This window comes from Nothobranchius furzeri, chromosome 16, assembly GCF_043380555.1.
Source record: "Nothobranchius furzeri strain GRZ-AD chromosome 16, NfurGRZ-RIMD1, whole genome shotgun sequence".
Lineage (NCBI taxonomy): Eukaryota > Metazoa > Chordata > Actinopteri > Cyprinodontiformes > Nothobranchiidae > Nothobranchius > Nothobranchius furzeri.
Genome location: NC_091756.1, coordinates 28,023,788 through 28,051,710, shown reverse-complemented (window position 1 = coordinate 28,051,710; position 27,923 = coordinate 28,023,788). Strand labels below are relative to the sequence as shown.

The window sequence follows — 27,923 nt, the reverse complement described above, 5'->3', positions numbered from 1 at the left end:
TGTGGTCAGTGCTGGAGAGAAGGTCAGGTCAACGAGCCCGATAAGAACCTGAAGTACTGCATGGCCAAGGCCCGGCACAGGTGAGACCCTTGTCTGCTCCCTCAGGAATCAGGGTGACTTATCTTACCTCCCAGGCTCAGTAAAATGGTTTCACTTGTTTTCCTTAAACTTTCTGTTTCAGCTGGACCAAAGAGCGCAGGGTGTTGCTCGTGAAGTCCTTTGAGAAGAAGAAGTGGGTTGTTGTTCGGCCTCTTCCCTTCTCCCGCTCCTACCCACAGCAATATGATGTGAGTTCTTCCACCGTCTTCCTATAACCCTCTGACCACCTCTGCACTGCTTTCAACGCAGTTGGGTTTCTATAAACAATCACGTTTGACTTGTTCATGACAATAGTTTCCAATCACTCACATCTATAAGATGTGGGGTTGTTAATCAATGAAAATATTATTTGCAATTATTTGGGGTAGCAGGAGCTCAGGAGGTAGAGTGGGGTGTCCAGTAACTGGAGGGTTGTAGGATCAATCCCAGCTCCTCCCAGAGAGTGCTGCTGTTGTGTCCTTGAGCAAGACACTTAACACTTTATAATCTCAGATTATAAATATACATTAACATGATAGTTTTCATGTTTTTAATACTTTTAAATAGGGATGCACCGATACCTATACTGGTATAGGTATCAATAAAAGTTAACCAACACCAATGCAGTTGCTTGAAAGTGGCTTCACTGTAACTTGTCGTTTCTGTTCACCTAACATTTTAGTTTTGTGATGATTTCTATTCACATATTTAACTTTTTATCTACATCACAGACTTTTCCTGTTGAAAGCAGGGAAGAAAATAAAACCTGTATTCCAATTCATAGCATTTTTTTGTGTGGTAGAAGTATCTGTAATCGGTATCGGCATGTACTCGGATCCAAGTATCGGTATCGTATCGGTTTGGAAAAAAGTGGTATTGTTGCATCCCTACTTTTAAAAGCACAGAAGAACGTACTTCCTTTATACAAATATATGTTTGGCAAATACTGTCCAGAACATTACAAAGGAATTTCATTACCTGTAAAGGTACTGCACGCTCCAAAAACACAAAAAGTTCATTTAGAAGCTGCTGGTCCACCCACCCAGTGAAGCTGTGTCTAATGTAGCACAGGCGAACATTAGTTCTATTTCGCCTAGTCTTAGCCCTTAAGCTAGCTGCTATTGGGAGGATGATCTCAGCATCAGCCAATCATGAAGAGCTTAAATGTGTGCCCACCAATGGTGGGCACCCCTTGTGGGTATATAAGTGGAGCGACTCTACTGTTCGCCTCCATTATCTCTTCAAGCCAAGCGTAAGAGCTTTCTTTAAAGAGCAAATTATCAAAAAACAACATTCAACTCACCAGCCATGTCCAGCGACGCCAGGACCTGCCCAGCCTGTCAGACGGGCTCCATCTCCAGCGGCGACTTGCACGCCAAATGTGAGGTCTGTCTCGGGGCTCATCACGCTGGCCTGGCCTTGACCCCCCCAGGCCTCGTGCCTGTTTTGTGCCGCTCTGCCCGTGGCTGAAAAGATCCGCCGGGTCGAGTACTTCACCCCCGCCGCAGACGAGGAATTTCCGGTGGCTAACATGTACTCGCTGGACAAGGCCTTACAGTTCTTCACCGTCGGCCAGGAGCCGGCTGGCTCCTACCGACTGGACGATGTCATCGACAGCGAGGAGTATGGCGAGTCTGGCTGCCATAGCCCTTCTTCCCTCCTGGACAACACGCAGGTCGATGAGCCTCCCTCAGCGGGCTCCTCTGCTCCAGTGCCTTCTCGCTCCTCCCTTCCAGCAGTTAGAGCACTGCTCCAGGAGCTACCTGCCATCATCTCCGCTGCGTTCCGCAAGGGGCTAGCCGTGCCAGAACCGGCTCCGCCTGAAGCAGATGATTTGGCGGGAATTTTCGGGGCAACACAAACGCGCTGTCCAGACCCCATCTGGCCGCGCTTCCCCGCAACCACGAAAATGACTCGTTGGGAAGAATGTGTGTGCTTCTGACTGTAATGTTAACGCTGTGAATGATTTTGGTTTTGAAATAAAACCCAAAAAACGTCACATTGAGAGCACAATCCTGCAGAATCCTCTGCCGAATCCTCACACATGTTCCCCACACCAAGCACTGCGACACACCTGCATGTTCACGCAGTCAGTCATATTACACGACCAGCTGTAAGGGTGCGCTCCATTTGCGCACCGGCCCTAGCTTCCAGCCAGGCGCAACACATCCCGCTCCCCCCACAACGTAGGGTGGGACGGGATGTCATGGCGCCATCGCGACCACACGCGGCGACACAGTGCGCGGCTCCATCTGCTGGCACTTTGTCGTCCCCGTGCATGGGTCCGGCTCCCACTCGTCCTTTATCTTTGGACTCCACGCTCCGCGGTGCGGATCAGCCTCTTCCAGCTGTTTCACACTCGCCCTTTCGAGCGCAGCCCTCCATGGGTCGCTCCCAGTTCTCTGGTGCGAGCGACAGCGGTAAGGGCGCGTACCCAGTCCTCAGACGTCATTCACGTGACCTCGAACACGCGTCCGCTGTCGGAACGCGCGCAAGAATGGCGCCGCCTTTGTCTCATGAGTAGATGGATATCGGACACCATTCATTGCGGTCACACACTCCATTTTCAGTCCGCTCCTCCTCCTCCCTTCAACGGGGTCATGAAGACGACGTTCACGTCACAGGAACAATCTCAGGCCCTGGAGCTGGAGCTACAGGAACTTCTGTCCAAGGACGCCATTTCCCAAGTCCCTCGCGAACAAGTGCTCTCAGGCTTCTACTCCCGCTACTTCGTAGTACCGAAGAAGTCGGGAGGAATGAGACCAATTTTTGATCTTTCCCTGTTCAACTGCCTTATAGCAGTGATGCATTTCCGCATGTTAACAATGAAGCAAGTTCTAGAATACGTGCGCTACGGGGACTGGTTCACGTCAATAGACCTGAAAGACGCATACTTCCACATCCCAGTAATTCCCAAACACCGGAAGTTCCTGTGCTTTTCATTCAAGGGAGTTCAATACCAGTTCAATCGTCTCCCTTTCGGCTACTTGCTAGCCCTGCGCACCTTCTCCAAATGTCTGGAGACCGCTCTGCAGCCATTGCGCACAGCGAGAATGAGGGTTCTGTTTTACCTGGACGATCTGCTCCTATGCGCCCGGTCCAAGGACGAGGCGTCAGAGCAAACCAGGAAGTTAATAGAGCATCTGTCAACCCTGGGGTTTTCCATAAACTGGGAAAAGAGCTCCATCCTTCCATCCCAGTCTGTGTTTCTCAGTGTGGAGCTGAACGCCTCCCTAATGAGAGCACGTTTGTCTCCGGCGAGAGCGGCAGATCTCACCACGGTGATCTCCCGCGTGCAACCCCACAAGATCGTGAGAGCCCTGTTAGTCATGAAACTTCTGGGCAAGATGGCTGCAGCTCATGCTGTGGTGCCGTTAGGTTTACTGCACACGAGACGCCTACAGCGTTGGTTCATCTGCCTCCGGGCACACCTGCTACGTCAAAAGAAACGTATGTTGAGGGTTCCCCCTTCAGTGGGCGGGGACCTCGCTCACTGGGGGAATCCCTGCATCCTCTCACACGGGGTCCCCATCGGACGTCCTACGTCACAAGTATCTGTTTTTACGGATGCGTCACTGTTGTGGATCTGTTCACGGCTCGCGAAAACGCTCAGTGTCGCCTGTGGTTTTCTCTGAGTCCCCGGGACCACCCCCCGTTCGGAGCGGACGCCTTCTCACACCAGCCCTGGCCTCAGACGCTCCTGTATGCATTTCTGCCAGTCCCTCTGATTTCCCGTCTCCTGGACCGAGTTCGGTCGGAACAGCTCTCGGTAATTCTGGTAGCTCCCAGACGCTTGTCCGCGTCATGGTTTCCGGACCTGCAAGCGCTAGTGTCCGGCTCCCCGTGGAGGCTCCTGTGGAGGGCGGACACCCTTCTCCAGGCGGATGGGATAATCAAACATCCTCCAGAAATAGGCCAACGGCTGTGGGTCTGGCCGCTGAGCGGTCACGCTCGGAGGCTTCTGGGCTGCCGTATGATGTGGTCGCCACGATTCAGAGTGTGCAGGCGCCTTCTTCCGTCGCATCTTATGCTGCTAAATGGGCAGCTTTCCAAAAATGGTGCACAGAGCAGAATGTTCAAGCGCTCTCCTGCCAGCTGGCGGATGTCCTATCATTTCTGCAGGTACTGATGGGACAGGGGCCTCACATTCAGCACCATTAAAACATATGCTGCAGCTATCTCATCCTGTCACCAAGGTTTTGGAGATAGATCTGTTTTCAATCATCCCCTCACAAAACGTTTTCTAAATGATGTCAGAAGGAACAGACCTGTGTCCCGCCCCCGCTTTTTCTCCAGTGGGACCTAACGGTGGTTCTGCGCGGCTTATCTGAAGCCCCATTTGAACCCTTGGACCAGGTCTCACTCAAGTTCCTGTCACTCAAAACTGCTTTGCTGCTGGCGCTGGCATTAGTCAAGAGAGTGAGCGACCTAACTGCCCTCTAAGTGGCTCCTGCATGCCTCAGGATCCGGGAAGATGGTGGATCTGATGTTTTATGCCCCAACCCAGCCTTTGTGCCCAAAAACATTAATACTTCCTTCAAATCCAGGTCAATTTCATTGGCTGGGCTTTTTCCTCCTCCCCATAATTCTGAGGAGGAGGCAGCCTCCCACCTTCTCTGCCCGGTGTGCGCGCACGCAAGATATGTGTCACGTACTTCGGGGATTCGCCGCTCACAAAGCCTTTTTGTGCACTACAGAGACTCTTCCCTTGGGCAAGCGCTGTCGACCCAGCATCTTTCACACTGGCTATGTGACGCCATTTCACTCGCTTACACATCATCAGGGTGGGATCCTCCTGAGACACTCAGGGCTCACTCAGCCAGAGGGATTTCCTCTTCTATGGCGATCCACAGTGGTGTGTCGATGGAAGATATTTGTCAGGCTGCTTCATGGGCTTCCCCATGTTCCTTTACTCGTTATTATTTACGAGATGTGTCTTCAGGTTCCATCACTCATTCAGTGCTTGGAACTCAGCTGGCTAAGTGAAAGCATTATGGAACCACATCAGCCCTATTTGAATGAATTTCATCCTCTTGTGGATGATATATTAGTGGGAACCCCACTCTTCTCTCTGGCTGCCTCAGCCTTTTAAGCCCTGGGCTGAGGCTGAGCGACCCTCGCTAAAAGGAGACATGTTGGGTGTGTCCATTTGGTTGAGCTAACCAGTGTGGCGTAAACCCATCCAGCTGCACATTATTCCAATAGCAGCTAGCTTAAGGGCTAAGACTAGACGAAATAGAACATTGGTTACGTATTGTAACCCCCAGATTCTATGAGTCTAGTCGCAGCCCTTAAGCCAATGGCCCCACTGGTTCTGTTACGATCAAGAGCCATCGGAGGCGAACAGTGGAGTCGCTCCACTTATATACCCACAAGGGGTGCCCACCATTGGTGGGCGTACATTTAAGCTCTTCATGATTGGCTGATGCTGAGATCATCCTTCCAATAGCAGCTAGCTTAAGGGCTGCGACTAGACTCATAGAATCTGGGGTTACAATACGTAACCAACGATCCTCCATGATGCTAATTAGCCTGTAGCTATCCCATCGACATATATACTGTACAATGGGTTTCCATAGACTCCAATAACACGTTTTTGTACTAAAATGGGAGGTGGCCACCACTGCCATTTTGACTGTGTCACAGGTTCCGTCAAGCCCAGACAATTCCAATAAAGGGAAGAGAGGTGGAGCTGAGGGTGGGGCTGTAAGGCTGGGATCAACTGACGACACCCGGTCGAACCTGAAGCTAACCCAAAGCTAATGCGGAGGTGGGAGCTAAGCTAAAGGAGGTAGCAACCTAGCTACAACCGGAGTTAACTGTGCACAACACCAGAGCTTCTGAGTCAGAGATACGCCGGGCTGACCGCTGGATAAAACCGGGTGGAACACAGAGGTCTCCGAGACCTCCACAAGCCGGCAGCCGCACAGCAGACAAGCGCCGCTGCGATCTGAGATGCGCAGAGCTGCCGCTGGGGAAAACCGGGTCAAAAGGTTTCCATCCCAGAGCTCCACAAGCCGGCAGCCCGCGCAGCACACAGAAGCCGCGATCAGACAGAGATGCGCCGAGCTGCGGGAAGAACCAGCTATCAGCCCGCGCAGCAAACGGAAGCCGCGATCAGACAGAGATGCGCCGAGCTGCGGGAAGAACCAGCTATCAGCCCGCGCAGCAAACAGAAGCCGCGATCAGACAGAGATGCACCGGGCTGCGGGGAGGGGAGAACGGGTGGAAAACAGAGGTCTCCCGAGAGCTCCACAAGCCGATAGTCGGAACCCAGCTCCACCAACATGTTATATTTCAACCCATTTTCTAAAATGCAGCATTGTGTTAAATGCGCTGGGTTTTACCCTATTACATTTAAATTTCATGGTTAAACAGTACATGTTAAAATCTAAGCTCAGCTCGGCAGTGACCTAAAATACATAAATATAATTTTACTTACCGATAGAAATGAAGTGGAGACTCATTGGACGCTCTATTAGTGCAATTAATGCCACAGCAAGTCATTTTGTCCAACAATTGCACAAAAAATATCCAAACAAGAATACACAAACACAGAGACTCAAAATCCCGGAGCAGTTTCCAAGCCAGACCGAGGCTTTACTGAGGCCTTTCCACGGAGCTAGCTCTGTGGTCAAGGGGTCTGAGGCGGCGGTCACGTGGGTCTGATGCTCATTAATTATACAGAATTTTAGGCTTTTAATACACTTAAACAGAAGAGTGAGAAAAAAATTCACCCCCCTCAGGGTTGTCATGAGTGTAAACAAGATAATTTAAACCAAAAACATGTTTTGGTACCAGGCTGTAAACATGTTTATTTCTGCTGTGAAATTGGTATTTTTAACATGGGAGTCAATGAGGATTTGCTCGCTTCTGACACCAGCCCCCAGCGGATGAGGGTGGAACTGCAATTTCTGGTACTTCCGGGTTGGGCCCAATTTTAGAGCAGCATTGTGGGGGCTTGAGCTATCCTCATGTTATGGCATCTGTTAGCTTGTTAGCTAACACTGGCGCTCGTCTGGGATTTTAACATTCTACATCTTGCTGTTCCAGTGGGTGACTCGAGTTCAGGAGCTCAGCTGACCTTAACAGCTACGACCTTAACTAGCCAAAATACATCCACAAGAGTGAACTGTTTGGTTCCTAATTTTCGCTGTGTCCTCCATCTATTTCTGTCTCTCTTGGAGTGGTTCAAGTTTTTCCAGTGATGTCTTACTAGTCATATTTGTTACCTGCAGCAAGAGGCGACAGCTGCACAAACATTAGCCGTTAGCACGTCGGTGTGCTGTGTGTTTAATCTTGGATTTACTAGATGCCAAACATGACTTTCAGTTTTATCCAGGTGAAACAGACAGTTGTCACTGAATCCTGGATTTGTCTCTAGATGTGTGTGCATGTGATGAAGCAGAAGAAGTGCCACTATATCGGGAACTGCTCGTTCGCCCATAGTCTGGAGGAGAGGGACGTCTGGACGTACATGAAGAACAACAACCGTGAGTGCCTGTTCTTCATAGAATCAGTGAGGGCTTATAAAAATCAAATAATGTTTTATTTAACTTGATGAAATCTGAAATCCAAGCAGGTATGGATAGAATCTAAGCTAAAGCCCAGCAGAAGTTGTGTTAAGGTGCACAAAACAATTAAGCTGAGCAGGAAGTCAAACATGGTAAAGGGTTAGAAAATTAGGTCAAGTTTTGAATTAAACAACATCCTGTGCACACTGTTTGGTACATCGTATCGCCACATCTGCAAACCAGTGGCACCGGTCTAGATGTTAACTGTTATTGTATAATTACGGTTACCACAGTTCCTGTTTCAAGGACCACATAAAACAGGAGGTTGTGATTGATCCATCCATTTTCATCTGCTTATCCGGAGTCGTGTCGCGGGGGCAGTAGCCTAAGTCGAGAGGCCCAGACTTCCCTCTACCCAGCCACTTGGGCCAGCTCCTCCGGGGGAATCCCAATGCATTCCCTGGCCAGGTGAGAGACATAGTCCCTCCACCGTGTCCTGGGTCTACCTTTAGGTCTCCTCCCGGTTGGACGTGCCCGGAAAACCTCACCAGGGAGGCATCCAGGAGGCATCCTGACCAGATGCCCGAGCCACCTCAACTGGCTCCTCTCAATGTGGAGGAGCAGCGGGTCTACTCCGAGCCCCTCCTGAATGACCGAGCTTCTCACCCTATCTCTACGGGAGAGCCCAGCCACTCTTCGGAGAAAAACTCATTTCGGCCGCATGTATCCGCGATCTCGTTCTTTCGGTCACTACCCAAAGCTCATGAACATAGGTGAGGGTAGAAACGTAGATCGACCGGTAAATCGAGAGCTTCGCCTTCTGACTCAGCTCTCTCTTCACCACGACAGACCGGTACAACGCCCGCATCACTGCAGATGCAGCACCAATCCGCCTATCGATCTCACACTCCAGTTTTCCCTCACTTGTGAACAAGACCCCGAGATACTTAAACTCCTCCACTTGGGGCAGGACCTCATCCCTGACCCGGAGAAGGCATTCTACCCTTTTCCGAATCAAGACCATGGTCTCAGATTTAGAGGAGCTGATTCTCATCCCAGCTGCTTCACACTCGGCTGTGAACCGCTCCAGCGAAAGTTGAAGATCACGTTCTGATGACGCCAGCAGGACCACATCATCTACAAAAAGCAGAGACCTGATCCTCAGGCCACCAAAATGGATGCCCTCCACATCTTGGCTGCGCCTAGAATTCCTGTCCATAAAGGTTGTGAACAGAATCGGTGACAAAGGGCAGCCTTGGTGGAGTCCAACTCTCACTGGGAACGAACCCGACTTACTGCCGGCAATGCGGACCAAGCTCTGACACCGGTCATACAGGGACCTAACAGCCCGTATCAGAGGGCCTGGTACCCCATACTCCCGGAGTACAGTGCCCCCCGAGGGACGCGGACAAACGCCCTCTCCAAATCCACAAAACACATGTAGACTGGTTGGGCAAATTACCACGCACCTTCCAGCACCTCCCTAAGGGTATAGAGCTGGTCCAGTGTTCCACGGCCAGGACAAAAACCACATTGCTCCTCCTGAATCTGAGGTTCAACAATCCGACAGACCCTCCTCTCCAGAACCCCTGAAAAGACCTTACCAGGAAGGCACAGGAGTGTGATCCCCCTGTAGTTGGAACACACCCTGCGGTCCCCCTTTTTAAGTAAGTGTACCACCACCCTGGTCTGCCAGTCCAGTGGGACTGCCCCCGATGTCCACGCGAAAAAGCCGCGTCAGCCAACACAGCCCCACAACATCCAGGGCCTTAAGGAACTCCGGGCGGATCTCATCCACCCCTGGAGCCTTGCCACAGAGGAACTTTTTAACCACCTCAGTGACCTCAGCACCAGAGATTTGAGAGGCCAACCCAAAGTCCCCAGACTCTGCTTCCTCACTGGAAGACGTGTTGGTGGGATTGAGGAGGTCTTCGAAGTATTCTGCCCACCGATCCACAACGTCCTGAGTAGAGGTCAGCAACACACTATCCCCACTATAGATAGTGTTGGTAGCGCACTGCTTTCCCCCCTGAGGCGCCGGATGGTGGACCAGAATCTCCTCGAAGCTGTATGGAAGTCTTGCTCCATGGTCTCACTGAACTCCTCCCATGCCCGGGTTTTTGCCTTGGCGACCACCCGAGCCGCGTTCCGCTTGGACTGCCGGTACCCGTCAGCTGCCTCTGGAGTCCCACAGGCCAAAAAGACCTGATAGGACTCTTTCTTCAGCTTGACAGCATCCCTAACCGCCGGTGTCCACCAGCGGGTTCGGGGGTTGCCACCACGACAGGCACCGATGATCCTGCGACCACAGCTCCGTCGGCCACCTCAACAATGGAGGCACGGAACAGGGTCCATTCAGACTCAATGTCCCCCGCCTCCCCTGGAATATTTTGGAAGTTCTGTCGGAGGTGGGAATTGAAGCTCCTTCTGACAGGAGACTCTGCCAGATGTTCCCAGCAGACCCTCGTGATACGTTTGGGCCTGCCTGGTCTGACCGGCATCCTCCCCCACCATCTGAGCCAACTCACCACCAGGTAGTGGTCAGTTGACAGCTCCGCCCCTCTCGTCACCCGAGTTTCCAAGACATGCGGCCGCAGGTCAGACGAAACAACAACAAAGTCGATCATCGAGCTGCGGCCTAAGGTATCCTGGTGCCAAGAGCACACATGGGCACCTTTATGTCTGAACATGGTGTTCATTATGGACAATCCATGACTGGCACAGAAGTCCAATGACAAAACACCACTCGAATTCATATCAGGGGGCCGTTCCTCCCAACCACACCTCTCCAGGTATCACTGTCGTTGCTCACGTGAGTGTTAAAGTCCCCCAGCAGAACGAGGGAGTCACCGGAAGGAGTGCTTCCCAGCACCCCCTCCAAGGTCTCCAAAAAGGGTGGGTAGTTTGAACTGTAGTTTGGTGCATAAGCACAGATCACAGTCAGAACCCGTACCCCCACATGTAGGCGGAGGGAGGCTACCCTCTCATTCACTGGGATAAACCCCAAAGTACAGGCACCAAGATGGGGGACAACTAGTATGCCCACCCCTGCTCGGCGCCTCTCAGTAGGAACAACTCCAGAGTGGTAGAAAGTCCAACCCCTCTCAAGGAAACTGGTTCCAGAGCCATGTGTTGAGGTGAGTCTGACTATATCTAGTCAGAACCTCTCAACCACACACACCAACTCCGGCTCCTTCCCCACCAGAGAGGCGACATTCCATGTGCTAAGAGCCAGCTTCTGTAGCCAAGGATCAGACCGCCAAGGTCCCCGCCCTCGACTACCACCCGTCACACACTGCACCCGACCCCTTTGGCCCCTCCCACGAGTGGTGAGCCCATGGGAATGGGGACCCACGTTTCCTCTTCGGGCTGTGCCCGGCTGGGCTCCATGGGTGAAAGCCTGGCCACCAGGTGCTCGCCAACGTGCCCCACCTCCAGGCCTGGCTCCAGAGGGGGACCCTGGTGACCCACGTCCAGACGAGGGAACACGGTTTCCATTTATATAGTTCATTATAAGAGGTCTTCGAGCTGCTCTTTGACTGATCCCTCACCTAGGACCTGTTTGCCATGGGTGACTACCAGAGGCAGAAAGCCTCAGACAACTTAGCTCCTAGGATCAATGAGACACTCAAACCCCTCCACCACGGTAAGGTGGCAGCCCAGGGAAAGGTTGTGATTGATTTAAAAATTAAATGTTACTTTATAGAAGAAAGGTTGAACTTATTTTATAAAAGTTGGATTTTTTCCCCCAGTTTCATTTTAGAGGGAGAGTTATTCGAAACTGTTGCCACAGACGATTGTTTAATAATAATGAAATAATTTAAAAGATGATATTTGGAAAGCTTCTTTACTTTGGTGAGTGAACTTATTGAACAGTATTGTTTGTCCTTTAAGATAAAATAAAACCTTTTTATGAGCTACTTCTCTGAACAAAGACTGTTCAGGTGTAATTTATACTTTATCACAGAAACACCCTAATCAGGCCAATTTAATCCTTCTACTTGGTGAGTTTACGCTGTTCAGGTCTGTTGCTGCTCTGTAAAGCTTCCCTCAGGGTGCTGAAGTCTACTGTCTTGTTCCACTCCTCCTCAGTGAGAGACATGCAGCAGATGTATGAACTGTGGCTGCAGCTCACCAATCAGAACCGACGCACAGAGAACTCCGCTGTGACTCCGCCTATAGAGGACAAGCAGGTCACAATAACAGCAGATTACACAGAAGGCTTGGTGAGTGGGGAACAACCCTGACCTACACACGTGTGTATGTTGATCGTTGTTGTGTGAGAGATGATGTGCATCGTTTCAGGGAGGCCAGCACATGTCAGAAGGTGACGACCTCTGAGTGGTGCTCACTCTGGACTCTGTTTGTCTCTGCTGAGCTGCAGACGGAAATGGAGGTGGGCCTCCCTCGCTGGCTTCACCCAGCCAGTCTGCTGACCTCAAGCCAGCGAGAAAGCAGATGAAGATTAAAACCCCATGCTCATACACAAACACATACACAAACATACACACCACGCGACCGTTCTCACAAACAGGTTGATTTGTAAGACTTTTCTTTTCTCAGATGCTCCATATTGCACCTTTAGGTTCTAGGTTCTTCTTAAACGGCTTTGGCCTCAGAAACTCTTCAGAGAGCTGGTGTTGTTTGGCCGACACAGTCTACTTCTAGTCCCTTGTGTTGTGAGACAGTGTGTCCACTCTTTTCTTTCTGCCCCGGCACTGGGACAGGTCCTGGGAGGGTGCGCTGGTCGCAGCCCTCACACATACAGTTAAAACTCAGCACTCTTACACTTAACTAAACATTTAGAGTGCCAAAAAGCTCATGGGCAGTGCTTCTTACAGCCATCACAACACTTTTTTTTTCTGTCTCTTTGTGGACACACCTCACTAAACTCAACCAAACGACAGGAGAATTTGGGTTAGCTTTATGAGATGTGAGTTTTTCTGTTTCCCAAGGGGAGTTACACTTCCTTGTTATATTGTCTGCCATATTGGTGGAACGTTTTGAATGTAATGCCTGCACAGGCCTTCAAAACAAGGAAATTAATGATATTGATGTTGTAGAATGTTTAGGTAACATTTCAGTCCCTCCCCATGGTTGATTACATATTCTTCCAGTTATCGGCGTGCCTGATGCACCCTTATCTGTCTGGTCCTCTCAGGTCGATAAACGGGGGGTCAAAACAATGATTAAACAACTATGTAAAGGGATTTGTTGATCATGTCGATGCAAGTTTCTGTAAGAAAATCATAAATAATTACCATCGTACAAAAATAGGTTCAGTTTGAAGTTTGCCTCCCACAGGATTGATGAGCTAACAGCTAGTCTGAAAAAAAGTCTATAACTGTGACCTTCAAATGGCTCCAAAGTTTGTCCTAGTCCATGTGATTATTCGTTTTTAAACCCCCACACAACCATCAGTTTAATATTACATCATTATTTTATCAAAACTATTAACTTCCTTCCACTCTGGCCTCTGGGAGTCGTGCTACATTTAGCTGTTTGTTTTCTTTATGCTCGTAAAGAACAGCATTATGCATAACTGATGGTGTTGTAACTGTTGGTGAAATAATCTCTCACAAGGAAGTTGTTTTTAGGATTTAGGACAATAGTAATTCACTTTGTTGGCTGTACCCGGACTAGCCGTTAGCTTATCAGTCATCAATCTACAGTAGGTGACATAGTTGTTATTTATGGCTGTCTGTGTCTAAAATGGCTGCAAATCCCTTTCAATAGGCTTAGATTGTGTGTTGCTAAAAGTAATTACTATAAAAGACTTTAATCAACACAGAACTTTATAATAAATGCAAGCTCCCGTCAGTAGAATGGTTCTGATCTAACGGTTTTATTTTAGAAAGATTATGAGCAACGCTTAACTCTGAGGAGGAAAAGGGATTTCTGCACAAAAGCTGGATTTTTAAAAACGGAAAGAAAAGGATTACACACACTATTAGATGGAATTTTTTGTTTTTTTATTAGAGTTCTGTGGACCCGCCTGTCTGAATAGCTTCAGTCTGGAGATGGATGAGCTAACGGCTAGTCTCAGTGGGGCCAGTATGAAAGTGGATTTATCCCATCTTTAACTCTCTGAAAAGTCATGTTGCGCTGTACTTGTAAAATTCTGTTTTTTGCAGCAGAAATTAGCAGCACATCTACAACACATCTGGCCAGAATAACAACGTGTAATACTCATCAAATGTTTTGGATTCATTCTGTTTGGCTCCGCTTCGACTAGCCATTAGCTTATCAGTCAGGTCGGAAATAATCTCCTTTTTCTCCAAACTGAGGCTGTTCAAAGCTCTGTCTACTACAGTTTTAATGTTAATGGTTGATGTTGTTTCCACTGAGCCCTTGAAGTAATTATGTTTGAGTATTTAGAGGAATTTAAGCTTCCTTTGGTCCGATGCATCTGTTCCTCCTGCAGCAGAATGCTTCTCTCCTGTTAGCTAAGAACAGATAAATAATTCTTCCTTCACGGGGAACCTGCCGGCTCCAGACCGGGATCCGGCTCACAACACATATTGTGCCTATAAACACATCGACATGTGAACTCGCAGACAAACGGGCAGAAAATTTGATGCCATCTTATTCTAGCCTTTATTGTGGACAGACACGTCGACAGTATGTTTATATACAAATACACACATATTATGCATACATATAATAGACTAATAATAAATGATAACTTAGCGGTTAAGCTTAATAAATATATAACCTGTATTGATTACATAGAAGAACTTCTCGTTATTAAGGTTTTGCTAAATGCCATGTATCGCTGAGCTAGATAGTGATTTTTTTTTCTGTTAAAGACTCTTTTTATTTGGAATATATTTTTATGTGTGGGTTGTTCCAGACAGGGTTTGGCTTTCCTTTCATTAAAACCAGGTTTCATTAGATAATGTGACGAGTTTCAGACTAAAAGCACGCAGGGGGTTAGAGAAAAGAATCCCAACTTGATTCATTTATTTAGATTTTCTTTTCTGCTTATTGAGAAAATGTCGCCAAAGTCTGGTTCAAAATTCTGAGAAGCTGTATTTTATTTTGAAAGAGAAGAGTATCGGTGTTTTCCAGTCGTCTCTGCTCTCTCCGGGGTAATCTGACCTGAAATCAGCAGATCAGAAGCAGCCATAAATGTAACTCGCCTGCAGCAGAAACCCGCCCTGGTCTGGAACAGCCCAGTTATTAGCTTCTCTGAGGGATCCTATTACTATTACTCCTAGTATTATGATGAATTTGATGACTATTATAATTACTGTCTATTGACTATTTCTCTGCTATATGCTATTGATATATGTATGTTCACTGCAATGTATAACTTTCTCTTTATATATGTATCCATGTATGAATATAATAACTGACAGTAAATATGCCTCGGTGTATGCAGCAGGTGATTTACCCAACAGAAGGCATACACAGAGGCCTATATACTCCCGTATAGCGCCTTATTTGTTATACTTCACCTATAAGATGATACATACCCCTATTGTATAATCCTACTTACTATATACTATGATAATATACTATGATAATACTTAGACGTCCTTATAAGGTAATTTAGATAAGAGATGGTGGCCTGTCTTTATTTTTTCCTGTGGCTGTGGAAAAGTGTGCTGTGATCTGAAAAGTATTGGTTTATCTGGGTTAAAGGTTACTAAAACGACGACCCACACTCAAATACTCTTTATTTAAGCTCAGATACAACCAGATTGGTAAGCAGGAACTGTGGCTTTGGACTCTCAGTCAGCTGAATAAAGTCATTCAAATGTTTGTAGATCTTTTTTTTTTCTTTTTCTTTTTTTTAAACCTTTCCGCTGATTGGTTGGAGTAAAAGTTAATTGTGAAGGCAGCAATTTAAAAAAAGTTGAAATCGTTGAAGGCGAGTTCCCTCTGGAAAAGAGATAATAATGTTTGTTTGGTTTTTACCGGATGTGTTGAAGTTGTGTAAATGATGGCAAACCCTTCAGGAAGAACCCTGACTGAGTCCTGTGTGCAGCGACATGTTCGTACCCTCTGAAAGGACCCATTTGTTTTTGACTTATTGAAACATGTGTTTACTGACCTGTCACATGAATTAGCTGTCCTGCTGTGACAAAAGTTACTTTTATCTGAACATGACCAGAGTTAATGCAGCCTGATCGATTTAATGTGTTTCAACTAGAACCAACAAATATCCATGTGACTCTTTGCCTCTCGTTCCTCTCCCATTGGTTTCAGATCTGCAGCATCAACACACATCTGAGGTATGATGAATCATTTCAGACGTCATGATATTCTAGTTTTCCTCTGTAGCTGAAGTGGAGACATCGGAGATTGTACGAATGGGGCACAAGGCCTATTTTTGTACTGTATTTTCACATTTTGTTTGACCATTTTTGATTTTTTTTTCTCCCTGGTTGGAAGTTCATGATCACACAAGTGGACCAAATCTCTTGAAAGCATTTAATAAACTGTTTTAGAAACAAATCTGGGTTATTTTCTCTTTTCGAGCTCATCTTTTGTTACAGCGAAAGATGCAGCTTGAGCTGACGACTAAAGACTAAACTACTTTTTCACTCGTGTCTGCAGTGATGCGAATCATTTTGCACGTGTGAAACGAAGCCATTGACCCAAGCTGAACCTGCAATGCAATCCGAGGTGAATGATGTTTCCCTCCTGCTGGGCTCGGTTCCTTGCTGGGTTTTTTTCTCTCTCTCAGGAGACTCGATGACCACAAAAATCCTGATGACTAGGCAGATGTACAAGTCCTTCATGCTAGTATGTGCAGATTCCTGTGCTTTTTGTTACAAATGTATTTGTTGTTAGCTATTGGTATTTGTTTAAAAGCACCTAGTCCATACACATTGGTTCAAATATCATTTATCTGTAAAATAAAAAAATTACCATCTTATTTTAGATGGCATCCTGAGCAGCGTTTTAAACTCCATCTATCTCAACTGAGGCTGTTCTTACCTCACATTTACACAAAACCCTGTTTCAAATTGTATAAAGTGCTCTTTTTAAAATTCTTTGACTTAATTTGTCCTCTAACAGGATTAAGCTATTGAATATGACACTTCTCAAACTTAATAAGCTCTTTTATCCGTATAGCTACAGGGCTAAATGTGCTATAACCATGTTATCGTTAATTATCTTTAGTGTGTCCGGTCTGCTATGTAGCTCGTTTTATCTTAGGTAACAGTCGCGTTCTGTGATTGGCTGTCGTGATCTAGATGGGCCCGATATCGGCCAATCGGGGCCGTCTTTAGTGACCATTGTATTAAAGCGCTCATCTGATTGGCTGTGCGGAGTTAAAGAGGCCGCGCCTTGTTAAGTAACTAGTGCAGAGTTCAGTCGTTAAAGTTTTATTTCTCAACAATTTGTGAGAGCCGACAGGTCTGTGTAGCCGCAGCACCCCGACAGGTCTTTTCTATTTTATTGTAACGATTAGCTAACACCTTACAATAAACAGGTATAATTATTCTATGTTTAAAGTGCCAAGAAAGAGAGAAAAGCATGTCATCAGAAATCCCGGAGATTTTCAGGTCACTCCTTGAGCACCCGTTCACTTTTCCAAACTTTGATGATAATGGTAAGTCAGATCATAACTTGAAGTGTGATTTAAATCCAGTGGCTTGTCTTTGTTTACCAGGAGACATGAAACGTGCGTGGCTGTTGTGTAATTCCACTCACATTAACAGCATGAGAAATAATCTGCAGAATCCTGACTGCTGGTTTAGAAGCAAAATTAAATGTTTGTGATTTTAGGAAATAAGTACGGGCTTAGAAGTGTCCATGAGCATATTTAATGACTGCAGATTGTGAACTAAAATGAAATCCTTATTGTTCGTTTTTATGAAGAATAGAAGTATTTTTGATTAATACACCATTTAATTTTAACATGCATTGCTTTTATGTCCTTAACACCTTCCTAAAAGTTCAGGAACTCAGTTTGGTATGCGGTTACAGCCACGCCCCCTGTAGTGACGCTTTTTACCTGAACAAAAGTGCCTTTGAGGTCACAGGAGTCCAAAGTGTGTCCCTCAATTTTATTCAACCCCCCAACTGCATTTATAGAATGGTGGAAATGTATCTCTGCAGCAGGCTGTTGATGTCAACAGTTTTGAGTTGCACTAATAAAATAATCCTCCACAAAAAATATATATATATTTGATTTTTTATAGTAAAGAAAGTCACAGTTTTGCTGTTTGTGCACACCTTCAACTGCATGGGTGATTTTGACCCTTGTCTTGAGCAATTTGGACAGCTCGGCAGTAGATGATGCTTCCTGATAAATGTGTGCTGATCTGTCAGCCTCTATGGGAGGAGGGGGCTTTCATCATCATCATCATCATGCTTTCTTTATATAGCACTTTCCACCACCCTCAAAGGGGGCCCAAGGCACTGGACAGGAAAAGTAACAAAGATAAAACATAGTAACAAGTAAAAAAAAAAACCAATAAAAACAAAAATAGGAACATAGACATCAGTGAGAACAATAAAATGCAAATGAGATAAAAAAATTATAAAACAAAATTAAAATTAAGTAGTTAAAATAAAGCAAAAATAAAAGTCAGAAACCAAAAGCATTAGGAGAAGGCCATCCTATAAAGATGAGTCTTCAACCTACTCATGAAGACTGCCAGCGATGGGGACTGTTTGATTGTGAGCGGGAGCTGGTTCCAGAGAGAGCGTGCAAGGACTTGAATCATATTATTAACAGATGACTGTGTGTATCATCACATTATGTGGAGCTGTGTGACCCGTTTATAATAAGATTTTCCTACCAAGACTCTGGCTGTTGTCTTCTGTCTTTGGAGCTTGTTAAATGATTTAAACAACACATCTGGCACATCTGCACTAGAATATCATTAGTGGTTGAAGTGCTCCTTTAATTGAGTGCATATAATTGGTCATGATGGGCTTTGAGGTCAGCAGGATCCATAAACCAGAGTTCAGACCTTTCTGCTGATCATAAACAGAATGTATCTGTGAGGGTCTGTGGCAGATTTCTTAATGTTTTACATTTGTGTTGCTTCAAATCCCTCGCCTGGCAAGCCATCCTATTTATTTAAATAAGTAGTCTGGTCACAGTGACAGAGCTCAGTCATGGGGCAAAATCTACGGTTGTCTTTCAAACTGTCTCTGTGCGCATTTGGACAGCACTTGGACCAATCAGAGCACTAAACAACAAGATGTATTCATCGCTGCAAAAACCACTCAATGGGGTGGTCCACCATACGCTGTTGGAGAAGCAACTACATCCTTTTTCAAAATAGATGACTTAAGGACTTCTATCTGCTCATGTGTCAAAGAAAAGCTCAAGTCTAAAATCATGTAAAGGTGATGCCAAAGCTGTTTCAAATAAGCACCGTTCCTGAGCCAACACCATGTTTGTAGTCCGTCACAGCTCTGGTGCTAAGCCCTCCTAGCATCTCTACATCACATCTGATTTTAATCAGTGGGTGATTAATAATTCAATTTTATTTATATAGCGCCAAATCTCGAGAAGAGTCATCTCAAGGCACTTCACAAAGTAAACATTCAGTTCATTATGTCAGTTTGTTAAAAGTTTCCCATGTAAGGAGTACCCAGCAGTCACTAGTCAGTGAGTCGGTGCAATCCCCACACTAAGAGCAGCCATCTGCCGCGACTCACTGGAGGGTTTGAGAAGACATAGCAGACACACACACACACACACACATTAACAGGCTTTTGCTAAGTTTTAGGAGCTGCTGAACTGGTGATACAACCATGAATCGGGTGTGCTCCATGGAGGCCCTCGACCAGGATTTGACACCATTACTGTATTACAAGTGTTGGCAATCCTACAGTGCTGCTGCTTTCAAGCATGTTTTAGTTGTTTCCCAGTTCCAACACACTATTTTAAGCAGTAAGTGATTACCAGAGGTGTGACCAAGTCACTGCTTTGCAAGTCACAAGTAAGTCACAAGTCTTTCCAGTCAAGTCTTGAGTCAAGTCCAAGCCAAAGACAATCAAGTCCAAAGTCAGTGATGTGGAAGTCCAAGTCAAGTCCAAGTCCTTAACTTTGATTTTTCAAGTCATAATCAAGTCATCTGTCCAACTTCAATTTAATGACAGTGATGATAAATAAATTCCAGAAATAAAGCTTCTTAAAGCTTAATTTGTTTGCTCAAACAAGCAGGAAGTGCAACTGAAACTCGTCATAAACAAAGTGCTGCTGCAGTTAGCAGATCAAGATCAAACCCAGAACCAAGAATGATTTATGATTTTTGTCCATGTCGCGCCACTTAGTGTTAAAATCTCAAATATGCTCAAGTCATCATCAAGCCAACAGATGCAAGTTGATTCAAGTCGCAAGTCTTTGTCATTCAAGTCCGAGTCAAGTCGTCTTTATAGATTTTATCAAGTCAAGTCAGAAGTCATTAAAATAATGACTCGAGTCTGACTTGAGTCCAAGTCCTGTGACTCGAGTCCACACCTCTGGTGATTATCCAGCCTCTACAGTGCTTGAAAACATGGTGCACAGGTTCAAACCATTGAATAAGGTGTGTTGAAGCAGGGAAACAACTAATACATGCTGAATAGGGAGACTCGAGAACCAAGATCTTCTGGGCACAGCAGCTCAGGAAGTAGAGCAGGATGTCAAAGGTTGGTTGTAAGGAAGGGTTTGATCCCAGCTCCCGCCAGAGAATACTGCTGTTGTGTCCATGGGCAAGACACTTAACCTGCTGGTGTTGGTCGGAGGGACTGGTGGCACCAGGGTTCGTCAGTGCGCTCTAGGGCTGTTGTGAATGGGAGGGTGACTGATTGTGTTGTAAAGCGGCTTGGGGGGTTGGTGAACCAAGAAGGTGCTAAACAAATACAAGCCATACCCTTCCGTAGCCGGATCATGGCAACTCCCTTCCCTGAGGACCAGTATCCAGCATGTTTTAGTTGTTATCTTCTCCAACAGACTTGATTTACCTGTTCAGCAGCTCATTGAGCTCTGCAGAAGTCAATCACCTGCTGATTAAAATCAGGTGTATTGAAGCACGTAAATCATTAATGGCCTCAAGAGGGAGTTGTCTACCCCTGCATTTGGTCAGACATAGAAAATGTGAAGAGTTAAAAAAGTTAAACTACTTTACTATTACTTTATTATTAGCAGTCAGTTAGGAGCACTGGAATGTAGTTTTCCCAAAGCTGCACATTTTAAAAGCTTGATTCCATAGTTGTTTAGTAACTAGTACATATCTTTGTTAGCAGCTGACCTTGAGGGTTTGTCTTTGAAGGCCCATAAACATGTGAGTTGGGTTTGCAGGATCTCCTGCCACTATAACCATGGAAATCCTGCAGCTGAACTACATCCCCTCCTCAGTTATCATTTTACTGTCATAGGACGACGTTGTTAGTTCTTGTTCTAGAACTAGAGAGCACACTCGTTATTCAATAATATTTTTCCCATCAGATCAAATGGATGTTGGTTGTTTTCGGGGAGGAAATGGGTTGGATTTCGAGGCTATGGTTTCCAGATGACTTGGCACATAAAACTGTTCAGAGGCTGATTTAGTGCTGTCAGGTCTGCTGTTATGAGAGCTGAGCGTTGGAACATAACGATCTCTGCTCTTTTCAGCTCTGTAGCTGTAGGAACTGGTCCAAGAGAAATTGACACCTGAAGGTGCTAAGCCTGCATTCCTAATTAAACAAGGTCAAGGAAGCCCCGCCCCTTTTTGCACACCTCTGCACGCGAAAAAGCGAGGCAGTTGCACGTGTTTAGGGTCGTGCTTCACAAAAACAGGTCAATAAATGTTTCAGTCACTGATAAATGTAGATTTTTTTGACTTGCAAAAAAGCAGAAGTAAGTTTTAATTACGTAATCAATCAAAGTGATAATAGGAGTGTTCTAAAGATTAGATTAAAGCTTGTTTGTGTTCGTGTCACGTTTCATTTTGTATTTATATATAAATGATGCAGGGTGAAACGATATAAGTAAATGAACCAATGGGAGCGCAGCCTCTGGCCTTTACCACGCCCTCCACTATTTAATATTAACAAGACCACCAATCAGGACGCGGCAGCGCGGACATCTTTGATCTGGGGGTACGATCTGTTCTTAGCAGCAAAATCGACGCAAGAGGCAAGTGTTCGTACTCGGAGCAAGTGTTTTGTTTTTCTGATGCGCTGACAGTCAAGCTTGGACTTTTCGGACATTTAAAGGTGTTCTGGAAAGTAGCTGCCTCTCCATTAACCAGTTAACAGGAGAAAATCCGAGTTTAAGCTTTGTTCTGGTGTGAACGTGAACGGGAACGGGAGAAAACATGTCGGGAGAGCCGATTCACATCCAGCTCAATGCCACCGGGGTTCTTCCGAGCGCATTCCCGGTGGTTTTGAAGAAAATAATGGAAATGCCTCCGCCGAATATACTGGACGGCGACGAAGGTAAGAGAAAGTCTCGGTCTGCATTTGTGAATAAAAGGTGAAAATACGTGTTATCACAACAACCTGTGTTCCATGGAACTAAACCGACCTTCTAGACTTTTCTAGACACGCCCCCTTTTATTTCCCTCAGTTACGTGGCCAGATGTGCCGAGTGATGATCACACACATCTGCTTTTGTTATTCCCGAAGCAATTTTTGTTTTTCTGTGTCACTGAGGACCCCGCAAAGCTACAGAAACCCCCCGAGTTAGATCAAGTTTTGCTTTCTGATCTAAACAAATCTCCATTTATTTTCTCCCAGCGGGTTTAAGCAGTCTCTTCCTCGCTTCTCTTCTAAATCGTACTGTTTAAACCGGATATCCGCCTCTTTGGTGTGTTTGCAGAACGTTTCAGCTGCAGAAAAGAACAACAAATGCGAAATTCAACAAAAACAAAACAACTGAAAATGATATTATTTTCAAAACTAATTTAAATAGGGCAGTAGTCTTTTATCACATTAAATTTCGGGGTTTCATGAAATTATAAAATTTTTGCAATAATTATTTTTATTTACACTGCACTTGTACCAGTTAAAACATAAATACTGCCAACACTGCAGGGAATAATCAAACCACACACCAAGTGATGGAGCAGAAGAATGTTTACATTAGCACAAACTGTTTATTATTATTATTATTATTATTTTTACTAAATGTTGTAAATTTAATTAGAATGAAAATAGGTAAGTAGGTAAACAGTATTAGCTGTTCTGATAGTCTTCTGGAGCTCTTTTAATGTTGATCTCTCACTCCAAACACAGAAGGAGGTGGGGTTTAGTTCCTGTTTGCTTCACATGAGGTGTTGGGGGGGAAAACACACCTCAAACAACGAGAATGCTTGCTACTGTGGATCATTCTAAAAGTGTGCTGCATCATGACAGATGTTCTTGTATTTGCTTCAGACACAGACAAGGAGAAGCTGGCTCTGGGAGGTCCTGCTGACCTGGGTGGAGGAGGCAGTGACATGGGTCCTTCAGCTGCTTTGACCCCTGCTATCTGGGATAAAACCATTCCCTATGATGGCGAGAGCTTCCACCTGGAGTACATGGACCTGGAGGAGTTCCTCATGGAGAATGGTATTCCTACAACACCTGAAGATGACACTACAGCCAAGACGGAGAAAGGAAAGGCCAAGAAGGCGTTGTCTCCAGTGACCCTGCTGCCCATTCAGGAGCTGGACAGGTGTGAGGTGGAGGAGGAGGTGGTGATTATCACTAAGGCTGACTTTGATCCTACCTGTGAGGTTAATACAGGTGAGTGCATGGGCTCCTTTTAAAAGCAGAAAAGTAAAATAAACCTGACACACTTCAACTGAAATTCACATCAACACATTTTTACTGATTTCATCTCATATCTGATGTATGATGATATTTTCATGTTGCTCAGAGGTGACCACCTCCAATGACAGAACGACGCCTGAGCCCCTCGACCCCGAAGAGATAGAAGTGGAAGTGAACTATGAGCCCGATCCCACGGACCTGGTACTTTCCAGCGTACCTGGAGGGGAACTGTTCGATCCGCGCAAACACAGGTTCAGCGAGGAGGAGCTCAAGCCTCAACCCATGATCAAAAAGGCCAAGAAGGTGTTCGTCCCCGATGAGCAGAAGGTGAGCTGGCCCAGATGTATAGTGTGTTTAAAGTCCCTTAACAACCGTTTTAATACACAAAGTACCTTATATGAATGTGCTGGGCCACTTCTTTTGTAGCTAATGTGAGATTTCTGGGTTAGGAGTAAGGGTCATGGTGGTTGTAGACATGAAAGACTCTAATCCTGAAATAGAAGCCACATTAGTTCAGAAACGTGACTGGAACGGCTAAGATCCATCATAGAGGTGCAGTCATCTGTGTTTTCTTACTGTTGTTTAGGGTTTAAATAACTATAACTCCTGCCTGTATGCATTTTTCTGTCTGCTTCTGTTAACAGTGGATAACAAATAAAAAACGGGAGGTCGTTTTCTCTCCAGCCCAGAAAAAGCCACATAACTCTGGATGATGAGTTGCAGCTAATAGCCGCAAACAAACTGAAGGTCAAACCTAAAGTGTTCTGTTAATTCCTGATTTAGTAAACAAAGTGGATTCGATTTCATTTGACAAGGAAAGCTTTTGGCCAGAGTTACAGCAGGTGCCGTAACAGAAATACAAAGTAGCACAAGCTTTATTTCATCTGCTCACTGCAGCAGCGCTTTGTGCAACTCAGAGTGACTCAGCAGCCTTCGCCTCAAACAGTCTGTGCACCCCCCCTTACTGGTTTTGTTTACAAGCTCCGTGGAGACTGGCTGTCTGCCACGCTGCTTACAGGGGAGCTCGGGTCGGAGCTGATGTACACAGATAACGCACTCAGTCCGTTGTGCTTTTGTTCCTGTCTCCATATTTCCAGGATGAGAAATACTGGCAGAGGAGGAAGAAGAACAATGTGGCTGCCAAACGCTCACGAGACGCCCGCAGGCTAAAGGAGAACCAGATCACTGTCCGAGCAGCTTTCCTGGAGCGAGAGAACGCGGCGCTGCGGACGGAGGTCTCTGAGTTACGGAAGGAGTGTGGCAAATACAAGAACGTCGTCGTTCGCTATGAAACCAAGTTTGGACCACTGTAAGGAGAAAAGAAATGTTTGAAAGTGTAAACGGACACCTCAGTATCAGCCAGGGCACTATGAACAGTTGGATAGAGATGGAGGGAAGGGGAAGGACGGATGAAGCCTGAACGCGTTTGGAGGTTTACAGAATTCTGAGATTTTTTATTTTTTTAGAGTAATGTACTTTTGGACTTCCTGTCTGAAACATTTCAACCACTGGACGTATTCCACATGGCCTGATTCAGAGGCGTTGGGTACTTAGGAGGGTGAGATCCGCAAAAGCTGGCGGGCCGTCCCTCTGGGATACATCAGTGTATCGTGTGTGTGTGATCATGCAAGTTTTGGAAGTGGTTCAAATGTGAGTTATAAGCACATTTTCCAGACTTCCTGTTCTGCATAAGCCTGTACAACAGAAAATACAGATTTTGCTACACTTATCTTGAAAAATCATTGGCAAAATAAAATAAACAGTACCATGTTGGTTTTTCCACTGGACACAGCTAGCCCTTAGAGCTGCTCTAGCCTCCATAACAGGTCGTCTCACAGCCTGGGTTCTTAGGTCCTGTCCGCATGGAAGCTGCTCTTTAGGAACTAATAATTTTGGACTTTTCCAGAGAAGAAGAAAAGTCTCTTCTATTCTGTTGTTGAAAAGTGAAGCCATGGCACCACCGTGTTGAACTTTTGGAGCCTGAGTTTGAGCATTCAGGGTGGGAGAGCTGGTAGTTCTGCCTAAACCTGTCTGGAAAAATGATTTGAGGTGTATTTTATTTTTAAGGGGCGGAGCTTAAACATGGTACCTGAAACCAGCCACTTTTGTTTATGGGCACAATGATCAGGTTGACTGATAACCAGCTAGTTAGCGTCTACAGTAGGTTGTGTGAACGACGGCGTGTTTACCAGATGAACTGTTGTTGTTGGTGTTTGTGTGGGCGAGGCTTCAGTTTTCATGCAGATGTGGACCGATCAAACAGAAACGAGACAAATGATGAAATGACTTCCCTCTCCTGTAGCTTCCTGTTAAACATTCTTCTTCTCTTCTTTTTCAAGTGCGGGCCCCGATGAGGACGAATAGAAGTCAGTTGATTTATTTATTTTTTTCTGAAGAATAAATAGATCGAACTGTTAGTGGTCACTTGGAAAACAATCAGATGACAACAAAGATGAAGAGGAGTTGTTCGTGTGAAATTGTGATTGGCGTTGCCACGGAAACATGTTTGTTTTTATTCATTGTATTTCCAGCTGAGGATTTCCAAGTACTTTTTTTTATCTTTACTCATTCAGGAGGGGAACGTCTGTCGTGTTTTGGACACTTGGATCAGAAATGTAATGTTTGATTTAAAGAAACTGGGTTTTCTCCACTTCTCAGATTTATTACGTGACAGATTGTGTAAAAAATGGGCTAAAACTTCTTAGCTTCTTAGGGTGACATGGGCCAAAAACACAAAGAAATTATGTCCAAGTCAAGCCGCGATCACTCGTTTTTTGTGTTTTCTAAACTCTTTTCTGTCTTTGTCTCTTTGACTTGTGCGTTTACACCTCGTAAGTGTGTGTGTGTGCGGTCTGTATGTGTAAATGGTTGTTGGCAAACTTGAAGATGGTTAAATAATTTTATAAAGTGCTTATTAAAGTTTCTTGTCTGCTTCTAGAGTGGGACTGTCAGGTCAGTTTCTGTCCTGATTTTTATGTGTAATAGATCTCAGTAATACATGCTGTAAGTAGGCGCCTTGTTCACAGATCGGGAACTTATAGATCTGAAGTGTGAAAAGCCGTTTGAATGCAGTCAAACCGCCGTAACTCACCCTCAGGTTCTGTTACTTCTCAGCTCTGACTAAAGATTAAGGGAAGCTTTTTTGTTGTGCTTCCACCTTGGGCTGATTTAGTTTTTACCTCAAATGTTACGATCTTATTTGGAAAGATAATAAAACTGCAGAACTATGTAAAAATGTACTTCATGTCAAAAACACTCCACCTGACTCACGCTAAGCCTTGATTTTTATTATAAAATGACCTTTTTAAAACTTCTATGGGTTACGTGATAAGAGGTTTGTTTAAATTTGAACTCTTCTGCACTTCGAGTGACAGTCCTGTTTGTATATAGAATGTAAAATAAAGACTGGTCTTCATAAACTGGGATCTGCTGCCTGTGGTTCTTCTCTCAGGTGTAAATTGGACCAAATGGAAGATTTTTCATGGTTAAACTAACTTGAGAGCCTACGTTTACATTTTAGATTTACAGACCCTTAATATTCCCTTTTTTAAAAATTGGTTATCTTCATTTCTCTACCCATCCATCAGAAAGTTTACATTTCAGATCTTTTAGCTATCAGGCTCCTCTCCTGTGGAACCAGCTCCCAGCTGTTGTACAGGCTGATGCAAACACTTTGTCTACTTTTAAGACTAGGCTTAAAACATTTTTACTTGATGGGGCCTATGGTTAAAATCTGATGATAGCCTAGATCTGGACAAGTGGGGGAGTAGAGGGAGGTGGAGTGTACAGTCTGTAAAGAGGGCTCTCCCTTGCCCTGCCTCCATCTAAAAGGCTAGGTTATCCAGATACCTCTGTAGTTATGCTGCTATAGGCTTAGACTGCTGGAGGACACACTGACCACTTTTCACACTCTACTACTTTCTTCTACAATCTGCTCTTTAACTGTATTATTCCTGCAATTTCAGCTGTTAACTTTATTTTTTTCCCCAAGTGTTTTTCTCCCCAGAAGCTACAATGATGTTCTGCTGAGATGTGGTGCCCTCATGGAGGGGGCCATTGGCTTGAACACTGTTGCTAACCACAAACATTCTCCCTCTCCTGATAACATTTTACTTTCCTTGACATTGGATGTGCAACTGCTAGTTTATCCGTTTAATTATAGATCCACTAGGATAAATACAATAAAGTTTACCTCTCACCAAATAGAATATTTACTAACAAATCACAATGTAACCATAGAAACACTACTTGGTATAAATGGTGTGTGTGTGTGTCTGCTCTATCTTCTCGATCCCCAGTGAGTCGTGGTGGATGGCTGCTTATACTGAGCCAGGATCCTCTGGAGGTTTCTTCCTGTTAAAAGGGAGTTTTCCTCTCCACTGTCGCTAAATGCTTGCTTAGTATGAGGGTTGCTGTAAAGTCACTGACTTGATGCAATTTGCTGGGTTCCTTATATAGGAAACTTTTTTCTGATTGGCCTAATGAACTGAACTGTATTGGAATGTTTTATTATGTGAAGTGCCTTGAGACGACTCGTCGTGATTTGGCGCTATATAAACTTTAATTGAAGTGAAAATTTCCTAGCCATATTCCTGAAAAAGGGCGTGTCCTTTGACACGTTATAATAAATAGAAA

General features: G+C 45.3%; 2 protein-coding genes across 4 annotated transcripts in view; both read left to right on the top strand.

Annotated features, from left to right (window-relative positions):
- The window catches only part of zc3h7bb (zinc finger CCCH-type containing 7Bb), a 27,078-nt gene extending 11,023 nt beyond the window's left edge, over positions 1 to 16,055 (top strand). Inside the window, exons 17-21 of one of the 2 annotated variants that reach the window (XM_054749041.2) lie at positions 1 to 80; positions 182 to 287; positions 7,463 to 7,571; positions 11,685 to 11,818; positions 15,807 to 16,055. The exon at positions 1 to 80 is cut by the window's left edge and continues 183 nt beyond it. In XM_054749041.2, coding sequence (XP_054605016.1) covers positions 1 to 80; positions 182 to 287; positions 7,463 to 7,571; positions 11,685 to 11,818; positions 15,807 to 15,860 — 483 coding nt within the window. In that variant the 3' untranslated portion in view covers positions 15,861 to 16,055. Of the gene's footprint in view, positions 81 to 181; positions 288 to 7,462; positions 7,572 to 11,684; positions 11,819 to 11,897; positions 12,166 to 15,806 lie in introns of those variants that run through there. The other variant, XM_015963643.3, reaches the window with a different exon arrangement.
- An 843-nt stretch (positions 16,056 to 16,898) lies between these two features.
- Positions 16,899 to 25,882, top strand: tefa (TEF transcription factor, PAR bZIP family member a). Of its 2 annotated transcripts, none has more exons than XM_015963645.3 (5): positions 16,899 to 17,160; positions 22,911 to 23,261; positions 23,395 to 23,615; positions 24,386 to 24,597; positions 25,628 to 25,882. In XM_015963645.3, the coding sequence occupies exons 1-5, from the start codon at positions 17,085 to 17,087 to the stop codon at positions 25,650 to 25,652; spliced, it is 885 nt and encodes a 294-aa protein (XP_015819131.1). In that variant the 5' UTR covers positions 16,899 to 17,084; the 3' UTR covers positions 25,653 to 25,882. The 2 variants fall into 2 exon arrangements, with proteins under 2 accessions (XP_015819131.1, XP_015819130.1); XM_015963644.3 differs by lacking the exon at positions 16,899 to 17,160 and adding an exon at positions 21,623 to 21,971.
- The last annotated feature ends 2,041 nt before the right edge of the window (positions 25,883 to 27,923 follow it).